The sequence below is a fragment of the Euleptes europaea genome, chromosome 2 (assembly GCF_029931775.1).
Source record: "Euleptes europaea isolate rEulEur1 chromosome 2, rEulEur1.hap1, whole genome shotgun sequence".
In the NCBI taxonomy this organism is placed as follows: domain Eukaryota; kingdom Metazoa; phylum Chordata; class Lepidosauria; order Squamata; family Sphaerodactylidae; genus Euleptes; species Euleptes europaea.
Genome location: NC_079313.1, coordinates 138628324 through 138649599, shown reverse-complemented (window position 1 = coordinate 138649599; position 21276 = coordinate 138628324). Strand labels below are relative to the sequence as shown.

At 49.8% G+C, this 21276-nt stretch overlaps 1 protein-coding gene across 1 annotated transcript; it reads left to right on the top strand.

Annotated features, from left to right (window-relative positions):
- Positions 1–4482: 4482 nt before the first annotated feature.
- On the top strand, positions 4483–20607 carry COMMD7 (COMM domain containing 7). Its single transcript, XM_056844083.1, has 9 exons — positions 4483–4554; positions 10172–10225; positions 10640–10742; positions 13482–13538; positions 13623–13660; positions 15210–15300; positions 16472–16521; positions 18613–18661; positions 20518–20607. The coding sequence occupies exons 1-9, from the start codon at positions 4483–4485 to the stop codon at positions 20592–20594; spliced, it is 591 nt and encodes a 196-aa protein (XP_056700061.1). The 3' UTR covers positions 20595–20607.
- Positions 20608–21276: the final 669 nt, after the last annotated feature.

Genomic DNA, 21276 nt, shown 5'->3' with positions numbered 1-21276 from the left:
GAAGATGTCCAGAAGATGCCCTCTGACAGCCTGTAGCTGTAGAGGGAAACAGGCTCCAATAAATGGGAGATTTCGTACTCTCAGGCCAACACTGGGGCAACCTGGATCTCACTGAGAACGGGGATAGAGTGCCAGGTACATGAATGCAGGGGAGGGCCAGGATGGGGTTGAAGAACCAGGGCACAGCGTGAGTGACTGCCAGCTCTTTGATGGACACAGGGCACCGGGTAGCCGGGGGAATGGTATAGGGGGGCATCTTGGGACAAAGGAAAGCCCGCTTTTAGGGAGGAGGGGGTTATTTGGGAGGGTTACTTTATATTTAAAATTTGCAGTTGTAAACCTCCTTGAGCAATGAAGAGAGGCGGGATATACATATTGTAATAAACGAATGAATACATATGTGACGGAGGGTATATTGTGGCAGCTGTAGTGTTGGACTGGGATCTGGGAAACCCCGGTTCAAACCCCCACTCTGCCGCAAAATTCACTGGATGACCTGGGGCTGGCTGGTCACAATCTCTCAGCCTAACCTACCACGCACGGCTGTTGTGAACATGCCACCCCAAACTCCTTGGAGAATAAAATTGTAATGGATAGATGTGGATTATTACAGAGAGGTGAGGGGACGTTAGGTGGGTGGGACTCAGCGGGGCACAGGAAAAACTGGTAGGACAAACCTGGGATTGCTCAGCTCTTTATTGTGTGTGTGAAGTGCCGTCAAGTCGCAGCCGACTTATGGCGACCCCTTTTTGGGGGTTTTCATGGCAAGAGACTAACAGAGGTGGTTTGCCAGTGCCTTCTTCTTTATTAGCATGGGGTAATTGTTTTAGCGGAATGGCAGATATTTTAGTGCAGATCTCATCTGTCCTCGGGGCTAGCGGCAAAGAACAAAACGTTAATGGAAGTTACCAAATCATTCAATTATTTAAAGTATTTACACCCCTAGCTTTCTACCCACGACAGGTAACAACAGCATACTAATTTTCAGACAAACATGAAAATTAAAGCATTAAAAACAAAGGCCAAAACAGCTTATGCCCCAAACCACCAGATCCAGGGTATTTGCCCTTTGTACACACTCTGGCTGCACCAAAAGCTTTCTGGATCCACTGGAAAAGCCGGAGCTGGGATCCTGGCAGAACTTGCCTTGGGTGCGGTGAGATGTGACCATAAACTTTATTGGGAGCTGCCAAATGGGAATGCTTAGGGAGGGGTGGTCCTTCTAGTATATGGGCCCCAAGCCACAAAGGGCTTTTGACATAATCTCATTCCTATCTGGGGAGTCAGGAGCAGGCCAGCAACCATGCCGTCATTCCCCTCCCTCCCCCCACTATGTTGGGTTAAGGTGGAAACATGGCCCTTTGGCACTCCTGCCACCCAGAATTCACACCCCCAGATCACACCTTCATGTTCCAGGTTAGCTAATCTGCACTAACAGTCTTCCCCTGGCCCGAAACAACACAGTCACTGATGCAGAATTAAATCCCCTCCTTCCAAACACAGTAAGTGTAGCTCAGACGCAGGTAGGGTTGCCAGCCTCCAGGTGGTGGCTGGAGACCTCCCGCTGTTACAACTGACCTTCAGGTGACAGATCAGTTCCCCTGGAGAAAAATGGTCACTTTGGCAATTGGACTCTATGCCGTTGAAGTCCCTCCCCTCCCCAAACCCCGCCCTCCTCAGGCTCCACCCACAAAATCTCCAGGTATTTCCCAACCTGGAGCTGGCAACTCTAGACGCAGGCCAATTCATAGAGATCTATCACTAGACAGAGAGCTAAAGAGAACCTTCATGTTCAGAGGCAATCTACCTCTAAATGTCAGCTGCTAAACCACACGAGAAGGAAGGGCTGATGGTTTCCTTCTCTGCTGGTGGACTTCCCAGATGCTGGACAAGAGAGGAACTTGGGCTGATCCAGAGAAATAGGGTTGCCAACCTCCAGGAGGGGCCTGGAGAGCTCCCAGTATTACAACTGATGTCCAGGTGACAGTGATCAGTTCCCCTGGAGACAACTGCAGCTTTGGAGGATGGACTCTATGGCATTATACCCTGCCGAGGACCCTCCCCTCCCCAGGTTCCACCTAGGGATGCCAACCTCAGGGTGGGGGCTGGAGATCTGGAATGACAACAGACGTACAGACTACAACAATAAATTTCCCTGCAAAAAATGGCTGCTTTGGAGAGGGGGGACTCTACGGCATTATACCTGGTGGAAGTCCCCCCTCTCCAAATCCCTTCTTACCCAGTTTCTGCCCCCACACCTGGAGCTGGCGACCCTAACCTGCCACTGGCCTAACCACACAGGCGCAATCCTGGTTGTCGGAGTGTGCCGCGCCCGACTTGGGTCCCGGCAGACAGACAGCTATGTGTGCTTGACGACCCCCGAGTCAAGACTGGAGCTTTGACGCCCATCCAAACAGCGGCCCAGGAGCGACTGGGTGTGTGTGTCTGATTGGAAAGCAAGGGGGCCGAAGGGACGCTGAGAACCAACTCCAACAGGGCAATCCTAAGGAGAGCGACTCCAGTCTCAGGCCACTGAAATGAATGTTCTTAGACTGGAGGGTAAGACAATGAGGAAATTGAAATTGTTCAAGACTTTCTATTCCTTGGCTCCACCATCAACCAAAAGGGAGACAGCAGCCAAGAAATCAGAAGGAGATGGAGACTGGGAAGGGCAGCCATGAAGGAGCTAGAAAAGATTTTGAAGTGTAAGGATGCGTCACTGGCCACCAAGACTAGATTAATTCAGCCATCGTATTCCCTATTACTATGTATGGGTGTGAAAGCTGGACAGTGAAGAAAGCTGATAGGAAGAAAATCGATTCCTTTGAAATGTGGGGTTGGAGGAGAGGGTGACGGATTCCGTGGACTGACAAAAAAAAAACAAATCAGTGGGTTATAGATCAAATAAAAAAATGAACTGACCCTAGAAGCTAAAGTGGCTAAACCAGTGGTTCCCAACCTTTTTTTGACCAGTGGACTAAACTGAGGCTGTCGTACTTTGGTCCCAGCATGAGACGACAAGAGTCACTGGAAAAGACAGTCATGCTAGGAAAAGTTGAGGGCAGCTGTCAGGCCTGCTCGCTGTATCTGAGATGGTTTCATTTTCGCACAGACTCTCCTTCAAGGACTGTTTTATCTAAACGCTGGCATTCCTGTTCCCTTTGAAGCTAGCGGGTGCCCGTGGGAGCCTTGGTGTCTCTAGACTGTTTGAGGTTATCTCATGAGACTGTATTGCTGTTGCCTTTCTGGTATTCTCATACAATCAAGTGCTTGCCATTTCCCCCACCCCCCCACCCCCACCACATTCCTGCCTTTGGATTTCTAAGCTCTGCTTGCCTGTTACCAGTAAACCTACTCTTTTTGACTACTAAGTCTCCCGGTGTGGTTTTTTGGATTTCTATGAACCAAGTGCTTACATGTGTGGGTTGGAGGAAAGTGTGACGGATTCCGTGGACTCCCCAAAAAACAAATCAGAGGGTTATAGATCAAATAAAAAAATCGAACTGACCCTAGAAGCTAAAATGACTAAACTGAGGCTGTCGTACTTTGGTCACAGCACGAGACCCTGCTCTAGACCCTTTTCAGTCTGGTTTCAGACTAGGCTATGGGACGGAGACAGCTCTGGTGGCTCTAGTGGACGACCTCCGTCTAAACGTAGACAAAGGCCAGGCCTCCTTGTTGCTCCTGGTCACTGGGGGTGTGGAGCGGGGAGGTAGTTGTGAATTTCCTGCATTGTGCAGGCGGTTGGACTTGAGGGCCCTGGTGGTCCCTTCCAACTCTATGATTCTATGACTGCCAAAAAACAACAACAACAACAACAGTGAGTTATAGATCAAATCAAGCCTGAACTGACCCTAGAAGCTCAAATGACTAAATTGAGGCTGTCGTATTTTGGTCACGTCATGAGACGGCAAGAGTCACTGGAAAAGACCATCATGCTAGAAAAGGTTGAGGGAAGCAGGAAAAGAGGGAGACCCAACAAGAGATGGATGAACTCAATAAAGGAAGCCACAGCCTTCAGTTTGCAAGATCTGAGCAAGGCTGTCAAAGACAGGACATTTTGGAGGACTTTCATTCATAGGGTCGCCAGGAGTCGGCAGCGACTTGACGGCACTTAACACACACACACAGATGGCCATCTGTCAGCAGTGCTGATTCTGTGGACTTAGGCAGATCATGAGAGGGAGGGCAGGAAGGGATGAGTCAGTGCTCGGCTCTCCTGGCCCTTTCTTACATGCCCAGCGTAATGCCAACCACCACTTTTGGGGGACTTTCATTCATGGGGTCGCCAGGAGCCGGCAGCGCCTCGAGGGCGCTGAGCACACACAACGCGCACAGACTTGGGGGGGGCCTCTTGAGGATGGCCGCGCAAGCGTAGGATCCCGCCCCCCTACCCCCCCCCCCGTTGCGCGCTTCCTGCAGGGCCGGGGCGGAGCGGCGGCGGTGGGGAGGAGCAGAGGCTCGGCACGTCCGGCGGCGGCCATGGGGCTGTTGCGCAGCGGGGCCGAGGCGGGCAGCGCCGACGTGCAGCCGCTGAACCAGCTGAGCGGCCAGGTGCCGGCGGGGGTCCCCGGGGGGCAGGGGCTGAGCGGCGGGGGGAGCCAATCTGGACCTGGGGGGGCAGGGATCCCCCCCCCCCGCCTTGGAGTTGGCCACCCCCTGCGGCTGCCGGAGGCGCACGGTTGCGCACGGGGAGGGAGAGGCGCCGGCGGCGCCTCTCCCTCCCCGTGCGCAACCGTGCGCCTCCGGCAGCCGCAGGGGGTGGCCAACTCCAAGGCGGGGGGGATCCCCGGGGGTTGGGGGCGGGGCCTGGGATGTGACGCCACGGAGCCCCCCCCCTTCCAGAGCTGCCATCTCCTCCTGGCCCCTGGGTGGGGGGGCGGTCCTCTGTCCTTTGGAGAGAATCCCAGAGCTGGAAGGGCCCTCCAGGGTCATCTAGTCCGACCCCCACCCCGCGCCATGCAGGGAATCCGCAGCCGCAACCATGAAGGGGCGGGGCCGTGGCTCAGTGGCAGAGCGCCTGCGTGGCGTGCGGAAGGTCCCCGGTTCAATTCCCGGCGGTTCCCAACCTTTTTTGTTCGGAGCAGGGGCCCCAAGGCTCAAAATAAAAATTCCGAGAACTTGAAAATAAACTTGAATCAGAACTGTTCGTTTAACATCACACTTAGAATAATGTTTGAAGACGTGTTTTTATAATAGGGAACTTTTAATTGAAAATATTAATTTATTGTGGGTGGATAACTTTGGTTTCGCGGACCTTAATTTAGTTCTCGCGGACCCCTGGTTGGGAACCAGTGCGCGGTGGTTCCCAACCTTTTTTGTTCGGCGCAGGGACCCCAAAGTTCAAAACAAAAATTCTGAGAATTTGAAAATAAACTTGAATCAGAACTGTTAGTTAAACATTACACTTAGAATAATATTTGAATATATGTTTTTATAATAGAGAACTTTTAATTGAAAATATTAATTATTACAGGTGGATAACTTTTGTTTCGCGGACCTTAATTTAGTTCTCGTGGACCCCTGGGGGTCCACGGACCTCCGGTTGGGAACCAGTGAGTTAAAGGGACTAGGCAAGTAGGGGATGAGGAAGACCTCCGCCTGAGACCCTGGAGAGCCGCTGCTGGTCTGAGCAGACAAGACTGACTTCGATGGAGCGAGGGTCTGGTTCAGTAGAAGGCAGCTTCATGTGTTCCAGGTTCAATCCCCGGCACCTCCAGTTAAAGAGCCCAGGCAAGTAGGTGATGTGAAAGTCCCCTGCCTGAGACCCTGGAGAGCTGCTGCCGGTCTGAGTAGACAATACCGACTTTGATGGACCGAGGGTCTGACTCAGTATAAGGCAGCTTCGTGTGTTCCAGGTTCAATCCCCGGCATCTCCAGTTAAAGAGGCTAGGCAAGTAGGTGATTTGAAAGACCTGTAGTCTGAGACCCAGGAGAGCCACTGCCGGTCAGAGTAGACAATACTGACTTTGATGGACCAAGGGTATTCAGTATAATGCCCCTTGGTATGTTTAAAAGTTTGTGTCCCATTTCAGTTAAATCAGACACAGTGGATGTCATTCATGCAGTGATAATCTTAAACTAGTCACTGCCGGTCTTTGGAGAGGGGCTGTGGCCAGTGCCGGATTTACGTATAAGCTAAACAAGCTATAGCTTAGGGCCCCACTCTCTTGGGCCCCCCAAAAAAATTTAAAGGAAAAAAAACGATGTACATTTCCAAAATATAAGATAAAAAACAAATAAAATAAAACCTACATACAGCTACAGTGTTTTGTGCTGTGTAGGCTCCTATGATGTAAGTAATAGGCCCCGCCTGCTAGCCTGCTCCCTAAAATACCACTGGTTTGCTCATTTCTATATATAGGGTGCCTAATGGTAAAGGTAAAGGTCCCCTGTGCAAGCACCGGGTCACTTCTGACCCATGGGGCGACGTCACATCCCGACGTTTTCTAGGCAGACTTTGTTTTGCGGGGTGGTTTGCCAGTGCCTTCCCCAGTCATCTTCCCTTTACCCCCAGCGAGCTGGGTACTCATTTTACCGACCTCGGAAGGATGGAAGGCTGAGTCAACCTTGAGCCGGCTACCTGAAACCAACTTCCGCTGGGATCGAACTCAGGTCGTGAGCAGAGCTTCGACTGCAGTACTGCAGCTTTACCACTCTGCGCCACGGGGCTCCTATAGGGTGCCTACATTCTGCATAAATTACCATATAGCATATATTCAACACAAAAAACAGCAACAATTTGTTGTTGACAAAGGACAGCTGGACATATAAAGGGCCCCATTACCTTCAATAGCTTAGGGCCTCTTCAAACCTAAATCCAGCCCTGGCTGTGGCTCAGTGGTAGAGCATCTGCTTAGCATGCAGAAGGTCCCAGGTTCAATCCCCAGCATCTCCAGTTAAAGGGACTAGGCATGTAGGTGATGTGAAAGACCCGTGCCTGAGACCCTGGAGAGTTGCTGCCTGTCGGAGTAGACAATACTGACTTCGATGGACCGAGGGTCTGATTCAGTATAAGGCAGTTTCATGTGTACCTCCCCCACACACACCCAGTGACCCCCTACTCCATGCCCAGATGATAGCCCAAATAAAATCCTCCATGATCCCTGGGAGATCAGTTGTGGTTCTGGGAACTCTCCAGGCCCCAGCTGGAGGTTGGCAACCCTATGAAAAGGCATGACCTGGATTCCCCTCCCCCCCAGCCGGATCTTGGAAGCTCAGCAGGGTCAGACCAGGTCAGTACTTGGATGGGAGTCCACCAAGGGCACCCAGGGTCTCCGTACAGAGGCCGGCAATGACAAACCACCTCGGTTTGTCTCTGCCCAGGCCTGTATGGCCCAGGCTAGCCAGATCTCAAAACCTAAGCAGGATTGGCCTTGGTGAGAACTACGATGGGAGACCACCAAGGAAGTCCAGTGGGAGAGCATCTGCTCGGCATGCAAAAGGTCTTAGGTTCAATCCCTGGCATCTCTAGTTAAATGGACCAGGCAGTAGGCGATGTGAAAGACCCCTGCCTGAGACCCTGGAGAGCTGCTGCCCGTCTGAGTAGACAATACTGACCTTGATGGGCTGAAGGTCAGATTCAGTAGAAGACAGCTTTGTGTGTTCAGTAGTATCTGAGCTTTATATACTGCTTTCTTGAGCAGAAGTTAGCATTACAGCTGTATTATCTATAAGAGCCTCCTGTGATAAACCCACTACAGGTGGGGAACTGATATTGATTTTTCTAACGGCACCCAGCAATTTCATGCATGAGCCGAGACCTGAATAAACAGTTTATTGACTCACAGCAGGTGTTCAGTATATGCTGTTTTTCTGCTGGTCGACATGGGCAGTAGCTGCTGTTCCTTAAAGGGGTATTCCCAGGATGGGTCGGCTTTTCCTAGAGTTCTTGCCCAAAATTCAGAGCATCATGTGCTAAAAATGCAGTTTTCCCCAAAGCTTGTGCTTCAGGGTTTTTTTATTGTTTGTTTTTATTTATTTACGTTCTTTCTAGTCCACCTTTCTTACTTGGACTCCTGGAGTGAGTCAATACAGTAGATGGATGGGATGTAAAACAATGCAATAAGGATTAGGGTTGTAGAACCAGCCAGAAGTCTAAAAGGAGAACTTAAGCAAAGCATAAATATTAACATGACACATTAAATGATGCAAAATTCCATAGCAGGCTCCTAGTTTCAGCGAGCTACACACAGTAGTATAGAACCACAGTCCCTAATCATTTTTTTCAAGTAACTCTGTGAATCATTTAATACGGTACAACACTGTTGACTGCTTAGAAAAGCCCTCTTGCATAGTTTGTGAAAAGCCATAAGAGTTAGAGCCTTCCTGACCTCCTCAGGCAGGCCATTCCATGGGGTGGGGGCCACAACGAAGAAGGCATGTGTACGGGCAGTTGTTGATTTTGCCCATTTGCAGGTTGGCACCGATGAGCTAGCATGGTGTATGATGAATCTGATGAACTGGGTTGGTTTCCCCACTCCTACACACGAAGCCAGCTGGGTGACCTTGGGCTAGTCACAGCTCTCTCAGAGCTCTCTCAGCCCCACCTACCTCACAGGGTGTCTGTTGTGGGGAGGGGAAGGGAAGGTGATTGTAAGCCGGTTGGATTCTTCCTTAAGTGGTAGAGAAAGTTGGCATATAAAAACCAACTCCTTCTTCTTCCTGGCAGAGCACAGGGAGAGAGGCAGTTGTGTGGGGCTGCTACGTTTTCCTTGAATGCAAACCCCCATGAGATAGTCACACAACACCCAACCAGCCCCTTCCATTGTGAACTTTCAAAACAACCATCCAACAAAGCGAGTTCTGTCTCATAAAAGCCACAATAAATGTGTTGGTCTTTCAAGTGCCGTAAGACACTGTTGTTTTGGCTGCAGCAGACGTAATAAGGTCTTGGGTCCCTAAGCATTACCGCCCCTGCCCCAGAATTCAAAACAAGAGGGGAAAGTTGTGCTCTAAAGATTCTCCAGTGTGTACTTGAAACCTTATTAGCACAGAGAGGCAGGCAGCCCTGTTTTCTACAAAGGATTGGAGCAATGCCCTTTGCGTGCAAACAATGGAGCTCTTTTGTATAAACCTACTTCTGTTTTTAATAGTTGCAGCAGATCTTGGCTTTTTAAGCAAAATTCTGCTCTCTTACTTACCCCAGACAATAAGTCTTTCCCCTGTAGTTGCAACATGAACACATAAAGCTGCCTTATGCTGAATCAGACCCTTGGTCCATCAAAGTCAGTATTGTCTACTCAGACCGGCAGCGGCTCTCCAGGGTCTCAGGCAGAGGTATTTCATATCACCTACGTCCCTTTAACTGGAGATGCCGGGGATTGAACCTGGGACCTTCTGCATGCCAAGCAGAGGCTCCACCACTGAGCCATGGCCCCTCCCTGTAGAGTAAGGATTGGCTTGCTTAATTGATTCAAACCGTTTTGATTGATTAAAAAGGCGTTCCTGATGAACTGAGCAGCAGGTATTTTAGAAACACCATTACCTAATATGACAGATGCTTACCAAAGCTGCACATACTGGGAGGGGCCATGGCTCAGTGATAGAACTTCTGTTTGGCTTGCAGAAGTTTCCAGGTTCAATCCCTGGCATCTCTGGTTACAAGGACCATGCAGCAGGTGATGTGAAAGACCTCCGCCTGAGACCTTGGAGAGTCGCTGCCGGTCTGAGTACACAATACTGACTTTGACAAAGGGTCAGATTCAGTATAAGGCAGCTTCATATGCACATCATTTGCAGAAGAGGCATTTCCCTTACTGTTTTATGTAGGCCTTGTCTTAGATTGTTGCTGCTGCATTTGAAAGTATTTCTTGTATTCAGAAGTATTATTTTGGCTAAGATTTCTCTATTCTAGTGGCAGCCTTCCTTGGCTTTCATGATGGGGGAAGTTTTGGAGCTACCCGGATTTATTTGGGGTTTGCCCAGCCTGGGGCTAGTTTACAGCTTGGATTTCGAGTCTTCTAGGAACAGCTTTGCAAGAGGGAATTGTATGGAACAGGCACATTTCTGTCTAATTGGATGACCGCACCCAATGGAGCTGTAAAGGGCTTTTTTGACTGTAGGGATGTTTTTGAGGGTTAATAGCTGCATTAAGGTGGGTGCAAAAGTAGGGTAGGGAGATTCCTGGCTGATACTGTTTTTCTGACACTGTTATTCCATTTCTTCCCAGCAATTTTCTTCCTTAACCGAAGTGATTTTCCAGTTTCTGAGAGAACCTAAAGAGGTATGCTGTTTTTAATGTGGATTCAGTGAGATTCAACGTGAGCAAGTGCAAAGTGATGCATATTGGGGCAAAAATTCCCAACTTCACATATACATTGATGGGAGCTGTGCAGGCAGCAAAATATGTGTACTCAGAGCATGGCTTGATGACAACAGACTAAAATGGGTGTGGCTTGGAAGATCCCATGTCTATTTTCTCAGTGGAAGAGCATCTGCTTGGCATGCAGAAGGTTCTGGGTTCAATCCCTGGCATCTCCAGTTAAAGGGACTAGGCAAGTAGGTGATGTGAAAGACCTCTGCCTGCGACCCTGGAGAGTCACTGCCAGTCTGAGTAGAAAACACTGGCCTTGATGGACAGATGGTCTGATTCAGTAGAAGGCGGCTTCATGTGTTCCTGTGTGTTCTCCTCCTGCAGGTCGAAAGGTTTCTCACTCAGCTCTCCGACTTTGCTGCCCTGAACAAGATCAGCCTGGGACCGTTGAAGAACATTGTCAAAAGTCTTCTGTTGGTGCCAACTAGTGAGTGCAAGCAGATGGGGCCGCAGAGATGGCTCAGCCTCTTTCCTGGGACAGATAGGGATGGGAATTTGGGGTAGACATTTTCCAGGGCATGCTAATCCTGTTTGAGGTAGACAGGGAAAGGCAGGGACCAGAGCCAGTGAGTTGAAATTAAATCAAAAGAGTTTTCAGCTAAACATTAGGAAGAACTTCCTGACCATTAGAGCAGTTCCTCAGTGGAACAGGCTTCCTCGGGAGGTGGTGGGCTCTCCTTCTTTGGAGATTTTTAAGCAGAGGCTGGATGGCCATCTGTCAGCAATGCTAATTCTGTGAACTTAGGCAGATCATGAGAGGGAGGGCAGGAAGAGTTGTGTCAGTGTTTGGCTCTCGTGGCCCTTTCTTACATGCCCAGGGTAGTGCCGATCACTTTGAGATCAGGAAGAAATTTTCCCCCAGGCCAGATTGGTCAGGAATCCTGGAGGGTTTTTGTTGCCATCTTCTGGGCATGGAGTAGGGGTCACTGGGGGCTTCCTGCATTGTGCAGGGGGTTGGACTAGATGACCCTGGTGGTCCCTTCCTACTCTGATTCTATGCTTCACAATTGTGTATAATTCAATTTTCCAGTTCAGAGGTGGGGCATGAAGATGGGGGGGGGGGCTTCCACACTCACCGGTCCCCAGCAAATCAGCTGAGCCCTTTGGGGCCAAACTGGACACAACAGAAGCAGCTGTACCTGCCCAACTCCCATACAACGTTGGGGGCGTGTCTGATTTCAACCACTGAAGATGCTTATGGATAAAGGGAGCCGAACGCTCACCCTGCAGGGGTGGACTCGTCCTTTACCTTACCGGGAAATTGGTGGGTTCTGGCCATGAAGTTCCAGTGGTGGCTGCAAGCAAGTGGAGGCAAATGTCCCCTGCGATGGTGGCAGCACCAAGGGGGAACATCTTGAGAGCCGGTGTAGTGGTTAAGAGCGGTGGTTTGGAGCGGTGGACTCTGATCTGGAGAACCGGGTTTGATTCCCCACTCCTCCACATAAGCGTCGGAGGCTAATCTGCTGGACTGGATTTGTTTCCCCATTCCTCCACACGAAGCCAGCTGGGTGACCTTAGGCTAGTCACAGCTCTCTTAGAGCTCTCTCAGCCCCACCTACCTCACAAGGTATCTGTTGTGTGGAGGGGGACAGAAGGTGATTGTAAGCCAGTTTGAATCTTCCTTAAGTGGTAGAGAAAGCCAGCATATAAAAACCTACTCTTCTTCTTCCTCTTCCCTCCTCCTCCTCCTATGATTCTATGATCCTCTTTCTCTTCCTCCTCCCCCCACCCCCAATGTGTTGTAGTGGTTAGAACGACACATGAACACACATGAAGCTTGGTCCATCAAAGTCAGTATTGTCTACTCAGGCCGGCAGCGGCTCTCCAGGGTCTCAGGCAGAGGTCTTTCACATCACCTACCCACCTAGTCCCTTTAACTGGAGATGCCGGGGATTGAACCTGGGACCTTCTGCATGCCAAGCGGATGCTCTACCACTGAGCCGCAGCCCCTCCCCAGACCTTTGCCTGAGACCTGGAGAGCAGCTGCCAGTTTGTGCAGGCAATACCGACCTTGATGGACCAAGGGTCTGGTTCACTTTGAGGCAGCTCCATGTGATTTATTCCAGCATGAGCTTCCATGAGCCAGAGCTCACTTCTTCAGGTACTGCGAAGAGGAAATCATATTCCAGATTTTATAGGGGAAATTACAGAAGGGGAGAAGGGAAGAGTTGGGGGTAGAGAGAGCCTTGGTACGTTCCCCATCATTAATCTTTCAAGTGTGGTTCTTTGTGTATGGGCCTGAAACAGATCAGGTGGCTACCCGTAACGAATTATGAGAGGGAGGTCAGAGGTTCCAAGCCTCACTCTCAGGAGACACAGGTAAGCAAAAAGCGTAATTAAGTCAGGTGAACAACAGCTAAATGAAACCAAAGTCCATTTTGCCCCTTAAAGGCTAACTGCGTTGATTTCAGTACGCACTCTCATGAGTCAGGGCTTTCAATGCACAGCCGCGTTTGTTTGCGAGTGAATTTTTGCCATTTTTGCACAGTAAAATCCAGTTGCAAAGTGGACTGAAAGTGGATTATCCAGCGTGTGTGAAAGCGCCCTTCTTCAGCTAGGTGGAAAGGAGACAACTCTGGGGATTTTTCTAGGGGAAATTGCTAATTGAGGAAGAAGTAAATCTGAAACATGGGGAAATTAATGGACATCAGTAAAGGGTTATAGCGGGTACTGCATGTAAAGAAGATGCCTCCTTTTGTCTTTGAAGAAGAAGAAGAGTTGGTTTTTATATGCCAACTTTCTCTACCACTTAAGGAAGAATCAAACGGGCTTACAATCACCTTCCCTTCCCCTCCCCAGAACAGACCCCCTGTGAGGTAGGTGGGGCTGAGAGAACTCTAAGAGAGCTGTGACTAGCCCAAGGTCACCCAGCAGGCTTCATGTGGAGGAGCAGGGAATCAAACCCAGTTCTCCAGATCAGAGTCCACCGCTCCAAACCACCGCTCTTAACCACTACACCACGCTGGCTCTCTTTGACCCTGGCTGTTCTGCTGTTTTACTGCCTGCCGTGCCCTTACCTTAAAAGCCTTCGTTGGTTTGCTCAGAAGTCTGCATTCCTTATCTTCCTAGCTTCGTCTGACACAGTAATGATGTTTTCTGACCTGGTTGTTTGCTATTTTCTCTCTCTCCCCCCCCCCCTTTCTGCTTTATACAATATTTATTCTAGGTGCCCTAAAGCGGACTCTGTCAGCAGAGCAGGTCAGAGCAGATCTTATCGCTCTGGGTAAGTTCCTTGATTTGCCGGTGGCCTTTTTTGGGGGGTGGCTGCCGAGGGCTCCTGTCTAACCGTGTCGCGTTTCCCCTGCAGGGCTGAGTGAGGAGAAGGCCGGCTATTTTGAAGAACAGGTACGAGTAACATTCCTTTCACTGGTGCGTTATCGGGGGCCTTCGCGTAGGGGCAGGGGCTCTTTGCTCTGGCCTGGCTGTTCAGCGAGGCGGGGGGCTCTTTGTCATGTGACTGAACCCAGCATGCAAAGGAACTTCTCTAGAGAAGGCACTTCGCGTCGGGATCGTCTTATTAAATTGTGTTCAACACTGTGCTTTTTTTGCATTTTGCAATTGTTTTCATTTCTGCTGGTGCAGCCTATAGAATCAGAGTTGGAAGGGTCCATAGAGGCCATCTAGTCCAACTCCCTGCTTAATGCAGGATCAGCCTAAAGCATCCCTGACAACTGTCTGTCCAGCTTCTGCTTAAAGACTGCCAGTGAGGGGGAGCTCTCCACCTCCCTAGGTAGCTGATTCCACTGTCCAACAGTGGTGTAGTAGTTAAGAATGGTGGTTTGGAGTGGTGGAGTCTGATCTGGAGACCTGGTTTTGATTCCTCACTCCTCCACATGAGCGACGGAGGCTAATCTGGTGAACTGGATTTGTTTTCCCACTCCTGCACACGAAGCCAGCTGGGTGACCTTGGGCTAGTCACACTCTCTCAGCCCCACCTACCTTACAGGGTGTCTGTTGTGGGGAGGGGAAGGGAAGCTGATTGTAAGCTGGTTTGAGGCTCCCTTAAGAGTCAGAGAAAGTCGGCGTATAAAAACCAACTCTTCTTCTTCCTGTAAATTCCCCCCCCCCAATATCCAGCCAGTACCTTTCCTCCCGCAATTTAAACTCATTATTACGAGTCCTACCCTCTGCTGCCAACAGGAACAGCTCTTCATATACTTAAAGCCCTTCAAATACTTAAAGAGAGCAATCAAATCCTGCCCCCCCCCCTCAACCTCCTTCAGACTAAACATTCCCAACTCCCCCAGCCTTTCATCGCAGGGCTTGGTCTCCAGGCCCCTGATCATCCTCATTGCTCTCCTCTGCACCTGCTCGATTCTGCCTTATTCAGGGCTTTTCTCCAAGCTGCACCCAAGGTGTGGTATAAGCCTTTAATGAAAAACCACTCAAGGTATTGGGCACGCAGGTCTCTTGGCCCATTGAAACCAACAGCAACTGTGTCTGAACTCAGTTGCCCAACACTTCTGCAAAAATGTTAATAAGCACCTTTCCCAATGGGGCAGAAGGTACCTGGAGCTTCTCTTAATGAAAACTTCTTCTTGGGAATCCAGATTCCCCACCAAGTACCAGGCTGCAAAACCGCAGAATGCAGAGTACCTTGTTCCCAAGATGTGCTCTGTGTAAGTGGGTTCAGGGGAAATGACTGCAGGGATACATGTTGCAGGGGGGCTGTGGCTCAGTGGTAGAGCATCTGCTTGGCTTGCAGAAGACCCCAGGTTCAATCCCCGGCATCTCCAGTTAAAGGGACTAGGCAAGTTGGTGATGTGAAAGACCTCTGCCTGAGACCCTGGAGAGCCGCTGCCGGTCTGAGTAGACAATACTGACTTTGATGGACTGAGGGTCGGATTCAGTAGACGGCAGCTTCATGTGTTCATGTTTTGTTTTTCTTTTCCAGTGGAAGGAAAATTCTCCTGCCCTATTGCGCCTGGCTGTGGGGCAGAGCCTGATGGTTAACCAGCTCATAGACATGGAGTGGAAATTTGGAGGTAAGGGGTGGTAAGGTGGGGCCTCCAGCCGTGCAGCCCTTGGGTGTGTTATTGGGCCGTGGCTCAGTGGTAGAGCATTTGCTTGGCATGCAGAAGTCCCAGGTTCAATCCACAGCACCTCCTGTTAAAAGGACCAGGTAGTAGGTGATGTGAAAGACCTCAGCTTGAGACCTTGGAGAGCCGGTGCCAGTCTGAGTAGACAATACTGACCTTGACGGACTGATGGTCTGATTCAGTAGAAGGCAGTTCGATCTGACTTATGGCTAGGGTTGCCAGGTCCTACCTGGCGTCTGGCAGGAGCCTTTTATGCCCGTGTCTGTGGGTGATCGATGTGTGTGCTTCGGGCTTGATTCCAGCACTTCTGGGTTTACCCAGGAAGTGCCAGAATCGCACGGGATGCTCTAGTGATTCCCTTTTATGAAGAGTGTTAGAGGGTTGCTGGCACTTCCAGGGTAAACCCAGAAGTGACCGAATCACGCAGTTCACCCCCTTCAGCTGGCCTGCTTCTGCCGGCCGGTCAGCTGAGGGGCAGCGACAGCCTGGTGAATTGGCAGGCAATCATCGGGCAATTGGGAACCCTACTTCAAAACAGATAAAAGGAATTATTTCTTCACACAATGCATGGTTAAATTGTAGAACTCCCTGCCCTAGGATGTGGTGATGGCTGCCAACTATGAAGGCTTTAAGAGGGGAGTGGACATGTTCATGGAGGAGGGGGCTATCCACGGCTACGAGTCAAAATGGATACTAGTCATGGTGCATACCTATTCTCTCCAGGATCAGAGGCGCATGCCTGTTATATGAGGTGCTGTGGAACACAGGCAGGATAAATGCTGCTGCAGTCGTCTTGTTTGGGGGCTTCCCAGAGGCCCCTAGTTGGCCACTGGGTGAACATACTGCTGGACTTAATAGACCTTCGTCTGATCCAGCAGGGCCTTTCTGATGTTCTTATGTACTTATGGCGACCCTATGATTTAATGACTTCCAAAACATCCTATCATTAGCAGCCTCACTCAGGTCTTCCAAACTGAAGGCCATGGCTTCTTTTATGTCCATCTCAGGCTGCATCTTCCTCTTTTCTGGCTGCCTTCCACTTTTCCTAGCACGATTGTCTTTTCCACTGAGTCTTGTCTGCGGCCCTGGCAGCTCCTCTTCTCTTTCTCTCCGGCAGTTACAGCAGGAAGCAGTGAGCTGGAAAAAGGAGGAAGCATCTTCTTGCAGGTGAGCCTCTTGGAATGCAAGGATTTTGAGAAGAGGCTGTGGGTACAAGGACAGGATACTGATGTGGGTGGGGGCTAGGGAGGGAGAGGGGCAGGGTGTATTCTGCAGTCAACGGATGCAAGCAAAATTGGCTCTGGGTGCGGGATCTGGCATCATTAAAACAAAAATCATTAAAACAATTGAAACCAGAGCTAAAATACATACAAAGACATAAAACCAACTATGAAAACATTGGGCAAGAAGGAGAGGGCACTGAGGGAACGCAAAACAAAAAAGTCTTTGCCCGCTGGCAGAGGACAGTGACAGAAGAGGTCAGGCAAAAATCCCTGGGGAAGAGAGTTCCATAATTTTGGTGCCATGACCTAGAAGGCCCTGTCCCGGGTTGCCACTGGGAGACTCAGCTTTGTCATTGCTGAATTTGGTGGCACAGGGATTTGATGGGGCGGGTACGGGGAGGTTATTCCAAAGTGTACACAGCCCTAGTTTGGGGTCTTTGAATCTGCTTGGCTTGGCTTACCAGTTTGAGGCTTCCCGGGGGGGGGCTCCATAGAGGTGCATACCCACCCTAAATGGCTCCTCCCTGGTCTCCGACTCCCCCCAGCTTCTGCTTCTAGGAAAGGGTCGAAGCGGTCTCATCCTGAAGAGCTGGGCGGCAGTGGGAAGGGAGCCAAAGCAACCTTGGAAAGCCACTGCAAAGGCTGGAGCTGGAATGGCGCTTCTTGAGCCTCCGCTGGTACCAGCTGGGTCCTTGTCTATGGGTAAAATGGGGTCAGCAAGCAAAGGCAGTGAGCAGAACCGCTTTCAGCCCTGGCTGTCTGGGGCTGGGTCTAAGGGGTGAAGCAAGTTCTCTGCCCCAGCAGTGGCTGCCCGCTATCGGCAAACCCTCTGCCCAATCCTCCCAGAACAGACGGGGGACCCAGGGATCGGTATCTCTCTGCCCCCGGAGCCAAAGAAGGGCACAAGCACTTTATAACAAAAGGAATAGGATAGTCAGTTTTTATCAGCCCCCAGAAACATACCAAAAAGGGCAAGAGTCCAGTAGCACCTTAAAGACTAACAAAAATATTTTCTGGCAGGGTATGAGCTTTCGTAAGCCTGAGCGTGAGCTGTGGCTCACGAAAGCTCATACCCTACCAGAAAATATTTTTGTTAGTCTTTAAGGTGCTACTGGACTCTTGCCCTTTTTGACTACTGCAAACAGACTAACACGGCTACCCACTGTGAATCAGAAACATACCGTTTGACACCAGAATAAGCATCCTAAAAGAATGTGGAGGGAAATGATCTGCCATCTTGTAAAATGGCAGCTACAGCTGTCTCTACAACTAATATAATAGAAGAAGAAGAGTTGGTTTTTACCTGCCGACTTTCTCTACCACTTAAGGGAGACTCCAACTGGCTTACAATCACCTTCCCCTCCCCACAACAGACACCCTGTGAGGTAGGTGAGGCTGAGAGAGCTCTAAGAGAGCTGTAACTTGCCCAGGGTCACCCAGCTGGCTTCATGTGAAGGAGTGGAGAAACCAACCCGGTTCTCCAGATCAGAGTCCACTGCTCTTAACCAATACAACACATTTCGCTTTATCAACCTCAGACACCAAGATGAGCATCCTATGTGAACTTTAAATATAGAAATAACCATATCTGCATCTTGGAAAACAACAGCTACAGGGGGAAAGTCCCAAAATTGGAATGTCTACCCAAGAAACTTTTAAAGTAATAGTGTCCCGAAACACACACAAACAATAAAATTCTCTGCACATATATATTTTGCAGGGGGCTATTGTGGGTCCAAGACTACCTGCTTCACTTATTAATTAACTGTTATTTTTTTAAAAAAAAAAATCTTGTTTTTATTTTTAAGCCACCTTAGGCAGGGTCCCTGGAAAGGTAGCATAGAATTTTTCTAGACACATGTTCGAATTATTAATTCAAATAATAGGGAGTATAAGTTCATGGTTAACATGAAAAATCTGACTTTCAAGGTTGTGGGAGTGGGGTTTTTGGTTTTGCTTGTTTGTTTTTAACTTTCTGTGGCCCACGTCCCTTGCAGTAACTGAATATTCTTTTTTTAAACCGATTTCTTTCCAGCTGAAACTGGTGGTTAAAAAGGGAAACCAGACTGAGCCGGTGTATTTAGGTGAGTGAGCCGTCATTCTCTCCCAGGGAGTAATGCAGCAGTTGAGGCCCCAGGAAGACTGAAATTGCCTTCTTTTTAGAGAATACAGTAGCGACCATTTTTTCCCCTTTGTTCAGATTGGAATTGAAGGTTTCTTCCCATATACTGAGCAAATAGGATTGTAAGGGCTGAAATACTGAGAGTAGCCAAAGGTAAGAGAAGAGCTCACCTGGACACAGCTTCTCCCAGCGGGAACGTTGGTAAAAACTCAGCAAATGAGTTTCGTGTCCTTTAGTGGATTCAGCAGGCACTGTCTTGTGCAAGCGTTTGTTTAAGGAAACATAATACTTTGCTGAGAATCACTGAATCAGAAAGTACAACAGGGGCCCCAAGTCTAACTCTTGCCCGACCACAGAATATGCAACAAAACAGCTCCGGACATGCTTAGAATAATAAAGTTGAAAGGGTCCATAGAGGCCATCTAGTCCAACCCCCTGCTCAATGCAGGATCAGCCTAGAGCATCCCTGACAAGAGCTTGTCCAGTGTCGTCTTAAAGACTGCCAGTGAGGGGGAGCTCACCACCTCCCTAGATAGCTGATTCCACTGTCGAACAACTCTTACTGTAAAAACAATTTCCCTAATATCCAGCCAGTACCTTTCCACCTGCAATTTAAACCCATTATTGCAAGTCCTAGCCTCTGCTGCCAACAGGAACAGCTCCCTGCCCTCCTCTAAGTGACAGCCCTTCAAATACTGCAAGAGAGCAATCCTGTCCCCCCCTCTTCTCCAGACTGAACATTCCCAACTCTCTCAGCCTTTCCTGGTAGGGCTGGGTCTCCAGGCCCCTGATCATCCTCGTTGCTCTTCTCTGCACCTGCTCCATTCTGTCCACATCCTTTTTGGAGTGAGGCCTCCAGAACTGCACACAACACTCCAGGTGCAGCCTGACCAATGCAGTGTACAGCGGGACTAGGACATCTTGTGATTTGGATGTTATGCCTCTGTTGACGCACCCCAAGATCGCATTAGCTTTTTTTTTGTCGCTGCATCACTAGCGATGCCAGACCCCTCTGGTATTTGGGCAGAAACTCTATGTTAAAACCATAGAGTGCCATGTATGCTGGAAGTGGAATTGGCAAGTTACCAGCATAGGTCTCCCCACCACCACCCCTCCCTTCCAATGGTTGCCAGGGGCACATGGCAACCCTATCACAAATACCCCCTCCCATGAGATAACTGGTTTATGCCAAGCTTAGCTTGAAAACTCCCTGGGGGGGAGTGATCCACCTCCCTACACTGTTGAAGCAAATCAAGCCAACAGGCGGTCTAAGCACTTGAAAAATAGCTTTGCTGGATCAGACCAAGTGTCCCTCATGTCCAGCGATCCTTCTGGTAGTGGTCAGCCGGCTTCTTCCAGGAAGCCCACGCGCAGGCCGTGCAGACTCCTCGGTTGCAGATCTTCAGTGTCTGCTTTCAGAGATACACTGCCTCTGCACATGGAGGTTCTGTTTGGCTGTCGTTGCCATTGCTCAGCAGTGAGTTCCATAAGCTACCCTCAGGAGGTGGTAAGCTCTCCTTCCCTGGGGTTTTTTAAGAAGAGGCTAGATGGCCATCTGTCAGCAATGCTGATTCTATGATCTTATAGGCGGATCATGAGAGGGAGGGCACCTTGGCCATCTTCTGGGCGTGGAGTAGGAGGTCACTGGGGGTGTGGGGGGGGGCGGTAGTTGTGAGTTTCCTGCATTGTGCAGGGGGTTGGACTAGATGACCCTGGTGGTCCTTTCCAACTCTTATGATTCTATGTTTCTCATGTTGTATGAAAGTGTACTTTTGTGTTTTGTTCGTCCTGAACTGGTTCTGTTTCTCCCCTTCTTAGAGTTGACGCTGCCCCAGTTTTACAGCTTCCTGCACGAGATGGAAAGAGTTAAAACCAGCCTGGAATGTCTCAGCTGACTCACTGGTGTGGTCATTGGAGACGTTTAAGCGGGCGCTGCGATTGGCCCTTAACGTTCATGTCCTTGCCCCAAATGCTTTAAGAACACCTTGGGAGACATGCCAGCCAATATTTGTGTCACTGGTCAGTAAAAGGGTTGGTGGGTTGATGCCGATTTCCAAGCGAAGCATCCAAGAAGCAAAAAAATACAATAAAAATCAAATAACATTCCAGTCTGCGTGGTAACGGTGGCGAGGCGCAAGAGCCGATGCAGTCCTTAAGTTTGTGGTGTTCTTGCACGGATACATGAGCTTCCTAATAGCGCTCCCTCTGCTGACCCACACAGACACACACACACACACACCGCGAAGTTGTTTGCTTGCCTCATTTATACCCTGCCTTTCTCCCCAATGGGGATCCAGAGTGGCTCAAATTGTTTTCCTCTCCTCCATTTCATCCTCACAACGACCCTGTGAGGTAGGTTAGGGTAAGAGTGTGTGACTGGTTCAAGGTCACCCAGCAATCTTCCAGGGGCTGTGGCTCAGTGGTAGAGCATCTGCTTGGCATGCAGAAGGTCCCAGGTTCAATCCCCGGCATCTCCAGTAAAAGGGACCAGGCAAGCAGGTGATGTGAAAGACCTCCACCTGAGACCCTGGAGAGTCGCTGCCTGTCTGAGTAGACAATACTGAGTTTGATGGACTG